This window comes from Anopheles ziemanni, chromosome 2, assembly GCF_943734765.1.
Source record: "Anopheles ziemanni chromosome 2, idAnoZiCoDA_A2_x.2, whole genome shotgun sequence".
In the NCBI taxonomy this organism is placed as follows: Eukaryota; Metazoa; Arthropoda; class Insecta; order Diptera; family Culicidae; genus Anopheles; species Anopheles ziemanni.
Window position 1 is genome coordinate 29,573,521 of NC_080705.1, and position 10,650 is coordinate 29,584,170.

General features: G+C 41.4%; 1 protein-coding gene across 1 annotated transcript; it reads left to right on the forward strand.

The window, feature by feature from the left end:
* Positions 1 to 4,063: 4,063 nt before the first annotated feature.
* Positions 4,064 to 4,883, forward strand: LOC131293342 (class E basic helix-loop-helix protein 23). Its single transcript, XM_058321421.1, has 3 exons — positions 4,064 to 4,281; positions 4,355 to 4,615; positions 4,679 to 4,883. Exons 1-3 carry the CDS (start codon positions 4,064 to 4,066, stop codon positions 4,881 to 4,883), a joined length of 684 nt encoding a protein of 227 aa, XP_058177404.1.
* Positions 4,884 to 10,650: the final 5,767 nt, after the last annotated feature.

Sequence of the window (10,650 nt, forward strand, 5' to 3'; positions counted from 1 at the left end):
AACAAGAAATAAATATTATTACCGTAACATTTCAGCCCGTCGCCCAGTCTTACCGGAGCTGTGAAACCTGGGGACAACTTTCCAACCGCCCGGAAGCAAAGTATACAAACTATATAGTGCCACCTCCTCCCGCAAGAAAACTTCACCCCAATAAACAGGACCGTTTTTCCGATAGATCCTCAAGATCCTAAAACAATCTATAAACGAACGCAGTGTTTGTCGACCGACACCGTCGCACTTGTTTGTTCGCCTTATTATACTGGGCGGATTTTTTATTTTGCCCTGTGACAGTGTAGTTGTCTCTGGCCCTTTTTCTTTTGCGTTCGCTTTCGGTCCCTTTTTTCAGTGGCTACGAGTTTTTCCCAGGGATACGAACCTTTTCCTTCGCCTGGACCTACGAGTTGTTCCATCCCAATGCTTATCGATGCTATCCTTGTGGCGCTGCCAGCCGTTATAACTACACTGTCTTGATATCCTTTTTCTTCCTGTTTGTGTTTGTGTGTGTTTGTATGTGCTTGCTGTGTAGTTTTGATAGAGTCGAGTAATTCCGCTTAAACCAAATCCCGACCCTCGCTTGCGTCTGATGAAGAGATTAGGTAAAGTTTGTGTCGCCTGCCCTAACTCGATAAGATGTGTTTTGTGAGTGTATTGGGAAGCATGTCCTTTTTCTTCTCGACGTAGGATGTTGCCCTTCGTCCCGAGCATGGGTCGCATGTGGTTGGCGAAGTAACTTAACAAATCCAACCAAGACAACAACAAAATACGACTGTTGGGAAAAAAGGGCCAACTTCTCGGATCCTTGCCCAACCAGCACGGCAATGGATGGCATCGGGCGTAATCGAAAAGTTCGTGGAAGAACAACACCAAGAGGAGTGAAATAAAAATTCAATTTGTGTGTGCGCACACGGATGATAAGCAGGACGCTGCCGTTTTGCAAAACTTTCCACTTCACTTCGTCGCACGTTCGTTCGAGCGCGTCCCTCATCGACCCGCTCGTTGCCCGTGGAAGTGATTGTGGCAAACTAATGCCACTCTTCCCCCTCTGCGGGACGGGTTTTCCATCATTCCTATCGCTCCACCCTCCCCTGGGGTGGAGGATTTATTTTGCAAAGGTTCGGATGACGGATCGGTACAAGGGGTGCCGATGCTAATTGTATGCTGCCGTCTGGCGCACGCTTTGCTGACGATTTCTGATCATCATCGGAACCGATCTCCCTTCAGAATCCCGAATGCTCGGAAAATGGAATACGTTAGGAAGGGGGAAAATCAAGTTGCAGTTTCAAACCCCTTGCGAGCCGTCGAATGGTTCTCCCTCCTCGTCGGTTGAATGACGTTGCGTTTCCCTACCGGTTGGACGTTCTCCCACGAAGGAACTTTTCGTAGTTGTTAAAAATCACTTTCAACGAAAATAGAACGGAACGAAAAAGTATTTCGATCCAAAAAACAAACTTACAGGAGCATCTGAAATTATAGTTACGACTGAACTTTATCTACTCGTACCGGCCGACGTAGAGCAAGTTTACACATAACTTAGAGCAGAGGTTGGCATCACAAGTTTTTATTAATACAATGTAATAATACAATGTAATGAAAATTTGTTTATTCTTGAGTATAATGTTCTAATGTTAAAATTTTTCATGAACATCTTGCACTGTTTTTCAGAAGATTCTACATTTAGCTCGATTTAGCCGGAAAACGTGTGTGGTAATGCCAAGCATTTCCATTTTCATATTATTTTCAAGCAGTCTCTATTGGCACCAACATAAGATTGGCAATCCCTGGGATGAACAAAAATATATGATTATTGTTCGTTACAATGGCAAAACACTTAAATATGAGGAAATCACTTTTCCAAATCATTGAGGAATTTCATTCTACAAACTTATCATCTCAGTAGCACCCGTCATCTTCGATTAATTGCGGTGAGTGCGTTCATCACTAATCAGCCCAAGTTATCAGTAGAGCACTATCCGCACATTTTAATGTAAATGGAAACGATGCCTTCCAGCAGCGATTCTGTGGGACTGCTCTCGAATTTCCCTAGGATAAACTCCCTGCCATCTGTCGGAAAACTGGTGCTGAACCATGCAAAAAAAAACACATTTAAAGCATACTACGGTTAGTGTCGAAAATCGAGGGAGTTCGAAGAGGGACCACCTTTTTATATGGAACTCGTACCCCGGTTCATTGTGTTGTCCTTCTTCTCGATGCTTGTCAAGAAATAAAGCATCAATACGAAACACGCGCAGGGAAAAATGCCACCCCAAAGTGTGGAAAACGGAAACCAAACATGCACAAAATCTGTGAACATTTGTTGTAGTTTTCTGCTACCATCCTAAAATCCGTCAACCACGCTGGAGAAAATCAACTATTTATGTTGGTATGTGTGTTTATGTGATTATTTGTTCTTTCGTCCTGGTCACATGAGACCAGGACGGTACCGGTTTGCCAAACAGCACCGGGAAAAGGTAAACCTCTTTCGATTATGAACTACAGAAAGCAAAACCAACGACATTCGCATCAGGTTGTCTCCTTCGAGAGAGAGACAGAGAGAAAGCGAGAAACGAAGTACGATTAGTTGAAGGGACCACAACTACGAAGTTTGAGTTTCCAGCAGCTAAACCCTCTCCAACAGGGTTGTGGTTGCTTTTGCAAGCTGGGCAGCTGTGGTCCTGGTAAATATTACAGCAGTCTTCCAGTGGCCCGGTTTTACTTTCGTGCGGTCATTCGGTTTGAAGCAAAACACTCGATCCCGTGCAAGCCGTGCTTCATTTGGCGAGCACGAAGGGAAGCGCCTCTCTTCCGTTGGGAACCGGGTGGTGGTTTTCCTAAGCTCCATTTTCTATTTGTTGAAACGCGTGCGGCAGGACGAAGGCAACGTTATCGTTTTGCTCGTTTGCGCAAAGGATTAATTAATTTCAAACAAACAAACAAACAAACAGTCATCTAATTGATTTGTAGATCGCTTTTCAATCTTCCCAAACCAAGTCGGAGTCCAAGCGTATTAGTGCCGAATCGTACCACGCTGTCCGTACGCTCTCGAACCGACCGGGTTGCTACGTCGTGGAGATCAATTTTCCTGGCTATAGGATGTTGGTGTTGGTGCCACCCGGCTCGCGTCCTTTTACCCGTTGAAGTAAGTGTGTGCGAAATGTGAAGCACATCCTCTTCACTGCTGCTGGTGCTGGATGCTGTCTACAGCAAGGACGACCGGGTGCCGTGTCTGTGTGTTCGTGTGCGCCCGGAGTTTAAATGCCCTCCAGGGGGAACGGCAGCGCCATCTCAACGACCATCAGCTGGAATTAGTGCGAACATCAAAACCAAAACCGCAGCATCATCATCATCAACAACATCGTCGCTTTGTCGGTTGCGTGTATTCTTCGCGGAGGTTGGATTGGTGTTTGTTGTTGGTGTGATTTTCGGACTCGTGCGAACACGGCGTTTGTGTTCCGCCACAGGCAGAATTCGTTGAGGCTCTAGGTTTGCACGATTTCATGGTAAAACTTGCTGTATTTAGCGACAAACCAATCAGGATTAAATAGACAGTTAGTAAATGATGGAGTGTACGATTTGGGTTGCGTGAATTTGGCAGGATTCTCGTGCAATATAAGGTGTCAGTGAAGAAAAGTACTGATGGTGTCAAGTGATTATACAAACGAAAGTTCGTAGTAGTACCAACGAATCTTACTGAAAACTTCAAGGATACAATTATTCATCGGAAAACTAGAGAAGGTAAGCAAACACCAATGGTTGATGAGGCAAAGTAATAACCTGCCCATTGTTTCAGACGTGTACATGAATGTAACATGGTTCCTTTCCCAATCACAATAAGAGCAAAAGAAGGATAATGGAAGAGCTTTGACATGTTGCAGGATGGTATATTGAAAGCGCCCTCTGTCGCATTCAATAAGAAACCTGCAGCATCCTTGCCTACTTAACCTTTAAAAGTCTTCCCATGTGCTTTTGAATGCAAAATTTAAACAAGAGTTTCTTTTGTTTTCAATTGTTCAATGAACACTTTTCTAACAACCTTTTCGTACTTTTTGTTTCTAGTTGATGTTCCATGGATCCACCACACAATCCCTTCAACTTCCACCTGGGTCCACCGGCCTCGCACTCGGTGCACGGACATCATCCGGAACAAACTCCTAGCCCACCCCAGAGTGTCCCTGGACGCAGAACACCCCTTGGAACGGTAGGACTCGGAGGGTTCTACGCTCAACCTCACGCGGCCTCTTCAACGCACACGGACGAGAATCGTCCATCTGGTAGTTCCGAAAGGTACGAGTTAGGAAATGTTGCTTGTCATTAGTTGCGATAATTTACTATTATTATTTCTTTTTTTTCTTTTCAGTCCACCACCACACCACCATCCTTCCGTACCGGTCGGGGCGGGTGGGAAGCAAAAGAATCGTCAAGGAAAATCGGTACGACTGAACATTAACGCCCGAGAACGGCGCAGAATGCACGATCTTAACGATGCCCTCGATGAGCTGCGCAGTGTCATTCCCTACGCCCATTCGCCTTCGGTGCGCAAACTGTCCAAGATAGCGACGCTGCTGTTGGCGAAGAACTACATCCTTATGCAAGCGAATGCCTTGGACGAATTGAGACGGTATGATCCAGATAAGCTGCTTTGAACAATCTCTTAATCTGTTTGTGTCACATTTTATTTCAGACTACTAGCATACATTCAAAGTGCAGCTGGAGCTAGCATTCCTACGGTTGACTTACGCACAATGCCTTCGGCGCTGAAGCTTCAACAGCTCCTTCAGGCTCCCCACCAGGAGCCGTCTATCCAGCCGAGTGCGACATCTTCGTCTGCAGGTGCCCCCGGACAACCACCGCCACCTCCACCACCTGCTCCTAGTCAAAATACCTAAATTTGGGGCGCTCCAAAAGCAAAAACCTATGTGTGCCATCTTATCTAGTCACCTCGTGAATTTTTCATGCTGAATGTTTTTTTTTAACTACTAACGTACAATGTTTTAATCCTGTAGTGTGGTTGCAATTTTTCAAATATTCTAGTCATTTCACTTTCCAAGTATCAGTTTTGTGCATTAACCCAGCTCTTCTATCTGTCCGTGTACTTAGCTGCGTACCTTCGTAGGATATAGAAATGATTTGTGAAAGTAAAAATAAAATGGAGTTAAAACTTTAACATAAACCCTTTCTCTTTGTTAAAGAAATTGAAAGTATGAGTAGTAACCACATTGGTTTAATTCTAATTTTCACCTTACTTTTTCAATTTTCTTCTCCTATTAGAACATGTGCTTCGAATTAACGATTCAAATGCATTTTTATTGCACTGCAAGTCCATTTAACTTCAAATACCTTGGCCTAACTGCATTTCTGTCAGTTTGCTGTCTGTCTGTAGACCTTATGCTGTCACTATTTGACCAACGTAGAGGTGGACATATACAATGCATGATACTGGAACTAAGTTCCATGTGTAATGAACTTTTAACAAAAACAAGCACGAAAATCATGAAAATGTGATGATTTAGCAACAAATCAGTGTTTTTTTAAATAATGACTACTTTTACTAGTTTCAAAGAGTGAAAGATAGATAATTTGTATAAAATATGATGGGAAAGTACTGGATCACGCTTGGAATCACTTGTCTATGCATCCTTTAACTCTACAGTGTAAACGCTTCCCTTGCTTGGGGAAATAGCTGTCAAAGATAGTGGTGGAAAAATTAAATCCCTTCATGGATTCGAATCTTTTCCCGAATCTGAATCCCAACTCATTAATGAGCCGCGATGGAATCCCCATCAAATCACAACTCGCTTTTCCGAAATAAAAACGTGCCACACACTTCCAATGTGAGGTTCGCCGCTGTAAGTAGTTCTGTTGATCATGAAAATCTATTCTCCAATTGTTCTTAGCAGGCATTTAAAATCGGGCACAGTTATTTTTTGTATATAACACTGTCTTAAGAAGATTATCAATTTTGAGTGATAGTTTTATTCAGAATCCGCTAAAACTGGGCCGACCCTGGTCTGAACCATTGACACTCCGTGGACTAAATGGGTTTGGTTGGGTAGAACAACTCGGATAATCGACATTCTTCTGTATTTCTTTGTAAAAAATAGGTTCCAGGAATTTTTCTAGAGCCTAACTTGGAAATCTAAAAAAACTCAATCTATGTCCACTATGTGGCTAATTCGGCTAATCATTGTGAGTCGATTCAAATAGATTAGGATCAAGTCAGAATCTAATCAAATCAAGTCTGATTCGAATCCTTATCGAATCAAATCTTTAGAATCCGTCAAATGAGATTCGAATCTTTAGAATCCGTCTAGGGATCGAATCTTCGAATCATCCGAATCCCGATTCTGCCAACACTATTTCAGTGGTCGTTTCCCTACGCACTCGAAAGAAATCCGGTGAAATTTACTGTGGATGCGGACGAACCAAAGGCGCATAACGCATTCCCGATCCTTTTGGGAGCCTTTTAAATCGCACATCGTCTTTCACGAGCGATCCGACAGTCAACATTGTGACAAAAACATCCCGAAACGGTCCCCGCGGACTAGAAGCTGGCCTTCCTAAAACTAGCGGAGTAATGCTATGCGATACACAACGCAGCTTTTTGCGAAGGGTTGTCACTTTTCCAGCATAGGAAATAGTGGAAAGTGTTACTAAAATAGCACGTCGTGAGATAGTGACTATAATTTTCTCCAAAGTGATGACGCAGTGAATTAAGTACAGGCATTCTGGCAAAGGATCTCCTTACCCTTCCCCAGTGTTTCTTAAGGATAGTACCTCCGAGGGAGGCAGTTGAACACATTAGTGTGCTAAAAGGGAAAAGGTCTCAATTCTAAAAGGGAGTAGCAATTCTCAAGTGTAGTCCAGTAAGGAAGTTAAGTGATATTATTGATCATGAAACATTATAAAATGCTCTGCTAGATGCAACCCCAATAATCAAACAGTGTAGAAGAAAAACTTATTTGCTTGTAAGATAACATCCATTTCTTGAGTGTGAACAATAAGCACCTTCAATTTCACGGAACGTAGTTATGCCAAGGAGATGTTTTCCATGGGGGCACCAGGTAAGTTACACCGGAGCACTGTAACCTACAAACGAATACATCGTCTCACCCACTTCCTTTAAATTTCAGCTGCAGAATCCTACGTCGGAGGCGCATCAATAGGATTTCAACCCACGTAAGTTTCCAACCAACTTTCCATCATCCGCCCCGACAGTTGTTGCCAACTGGGAAAATAACTGAACCGAACTGCAACTTACTGAACCGAAAATGTATGAAGTGGGCCAAATATGCCACAGGAAAAGAGTACCGTAGATAAGAGGGTCCACGACAGACGTGCGGTAGCGCCGGTTAGAAAATCGGTCCATGAGCGCCGGGGCTCCAAGACCTGTAGTCTCGTAAGCCCTTGTGAGCAGGCATGACCAACACGGTCGTTAGCCCAAGAAGAAGTAACGTAAAGAGCATATCAGCCAACTCACAGTATCTTTTACGAGTTTGTAAACCCTAGCATGATTTGTTTAAAATATGTAAAAGAACCGAGACATTATCCTTCCTTTATAGGGATACTAGCCACATACACAAAGGGAGAAAAGTCAAGTAAGCTCTACACCAAAGAAGAAGATTATTTTTATATTCCGCCGTATTTTAAACTACTTCCCGTCATATAAGGTTATTAAATAACGTAGAGTAATACTTTCATACAAAATGATAACTGCTCGGAATCACTTTGTTCGAGGATTTAAAAAAAAGTGCGAAGTAGTACTAGATTTAGAAGCTGGCCTTTAATGACTAAAACATAAAAATCATTGTATTTCAATCACAAAACACAAATTTGAATACCAATATTCCTTCAATTCCTTATTCTAAATATAAGCTAAAGATAAAGGAGAAGTCCTTTATCTTTAGCTTCTTAATACTTTGTCTTTAGCTGCTTTGGAAATTAGTATAACATATGTCGTGTAATATCAAAAAGCATTGTTTTATACCTTGTAATATTATATTTTGAAACCACCAGAAGAATCTATTTCTACCTAGTTTATCTTCTGGAAATTGCTTCTCTATGTGAAGACTGGCGTATTATTGCCCATAAAACATTCTATGATTTTAGTCTTATGGTGGAAATTTCCTTTTTCTTGCGAAACAACCTTCTTCGATTATGCTAACCCCTACTTCGACATTACTATACATTAGAACAGGGGTCGGCAAAGTGCGGCCCGCGGGCCAAATCCGGCCCGCCAAATGATTTTATCCGGCCCGTAAGAATATTTTAGTGCTTCATACAAAAAACTCATACCAATTTTTATCGGATTTGCCAGGTTTGTTTTCTTCCCAAAAATGAAGATGAAAATTGTTTAACGAGGTGTTCCTGTTATATGTTTATCGATAACATTTTAAATACTTTATCTTTTCCCACTTTGTATGTAACTTTGTTATTTAGAAAGTTCCTCTCTCCATTACATAGGGTTTGAAAACATTAAAGCATCGTTTAAAATATCCGGCCCGCGCCTTAGGTTTCTCTTAAATCATCTGGCCCTTTTTGGAAAACTTGTGCCGATTCCTGCATTAGATAGTCAGTCTTTTCGTGCCAACTAAGGTTGGTTCTCATTTGGACCACGAGGTTGTGGCACCAATGGGTTGACCCCGTGCTCAAGGGCCAATTTTCTAACTGGCATAACTCCCCGGCTATCCCAGACCACCTATAAATGTTACTTTTTACAATATGAAGCCAGTATTCTGGTTTTGTAAAGTAAATTTTGATTCTCGTGAATTAATAAATGTACTTTCTTGTTGTTTCCGCACCGTATGTTGACATGCTCCGAGTCATGCCCATAATATTTGAACATAACTTAGATGATAATATAGGAGATTTTTTTAAAAGACGGAATGTATTGACTGAGATTTTGTTCCATTGATTCAAAGTGATTCATCGATAATTTGTCAGATTCCAAATATGAATCATCTGGCCATGCTCAAACATGACATCACATTCCCTCTATTCCCAAACATCATATTACCTATACGCCGGACACAGACGTAGAAGAACTTAGTTCAAAATTAGTAATTACACAAATAGGATATACTGCGACACAGTGAAGTCATGTCAATATTTTTATGCTCTATGACAGGGATCGGCAAAGTCAGGGCCGCCAACTGATTTTATCCGGCATCAGAAAATTTTAGTGCTTCATACAAAACACCCATCTCAAATTTTATCAGATTTGTTCACGATGTCAGGTTTGTTTTCTTCCCAAAAATGAAGATTAAAATTGTTGAACAAGGTGTTCCTGTTATATATTGAAACAAATTAAAATTCAACGAAAATAAGATTGAAAATGTTTAAAAAAGTTTAATGATAAAATTTCATATACTTTAACGTTTACCACTTTACCACCCACCGTTTACCACCGCACTTTTAGTTTCCTTTTAACCATCTGGGCCGTTTTAGGAAATATAAACCGAACTCCACTATATGACATTATTTGCAATCCATTTAATACCCGGTGGCATGCAAAGTTTAGCACACATTAATTGGCCAACATCAATGTTAAAACCTTGGCTCATCTTATTCTTTTTTGTTTTTATCGAATACGCCCGTTGTTTAAAAGCTATGTATGTAATGTGTCTAGCATTTGCGAACAGTTTTTGGTTTGGGTCAAAGTTTGATTTGTCAAATACCAACCCAATAAAACCCAGCCTCATTCACAGAACTAACTTTGCCATTTCTGTAATCAACAACTGTCTCTGTGGCGACAGGACGCGTAGGAAAAAGATGGTGTTTGTTGGCATAAAACATAGTTCAACGAATCGTGTTAACATACATTTTCACTAGAGCAATTTCAATGTTTTCCATAATTCCCCGCAGTTTTTTTGGTACATTGTCTGAAACTTATCCAGAAAACTTTATCCTTGTGGTTTGAATTAAACTTTGTACCCAGTATCTGCCAATCGAAAAACACTGTTTCATATTACTTATCGGATAGTAAAAGTTGGGTATCCCTATTGACTATCTTCTTCTTGGCGTAACGACCTCTTGGTCATGCCTGCCCGTTAAGGGCTTACGAGACTTGTTTCCCTGTTGTACGTGGATAGTCACTCCTCTCGTACAGGGGAGGGTCCGGTCTCGGTTGGGATTCGAACCCACGCCGTCGAGGTGGTGAGCCCCGGCGCTCATGGGCCGATTTTCTAACCGGCGCTACCGCTCGGCTGTCGCGGACCCCCATCCCTATTGACTATGAGTATTGTTAAAATTGGACTCTTTACGCAAGGATGTTATTCTCATGTAGAGCATCCATATCAAACCCTAAAAAAGCCCTTTTTGCTATAAGCTTTTCGGGTGTTTATTTAAATTACAGCTCCCTTCGAGTTTCTACAGCGTGACAGGGAATTACAATTTCAATTAAATTTTTAATGATACCCAAGACAAGAGAATGTCTTTTCTTTATGAATCCCTCCCTCGACACTTAATCCTGGAAATATTCGGTTATTCCTCATTAATATTGCTCGATTAGTTTTTCAAATTATAGTATATTCATGAAAAACAGTGTTAAAAAACTTCTTTCGTCGTTGAATAAAATGACTGTATTTCAATGCCATTCCATTTTACATTGAATTCAAATATCTTCTAATCAGAATCATTCTTTCTGGTATAACTTAA

Coding starts and splice junctions, on each gene's coding strand:
- LOC131293342 (XM_058321421.1), top strand. CDS start 4,064: ATGGATCCACCACACAATCCCTTCAACTTCCACCTGGGTCCACCGGCC. Junction 4,282..4,354: donor CCATCTGGTAGTTCCGAAAG/GTACGAGTTAGG, acceptor TTTTCTTTTCAG/TCCACCACCACACCACCATC. Junction 4,616..4,678: donor GCCTTGGACGAATTGAGACG/GTATGATCCAGA, acceptor ATTTTATTTCAG/ACTACTAGCATACATTCAAA.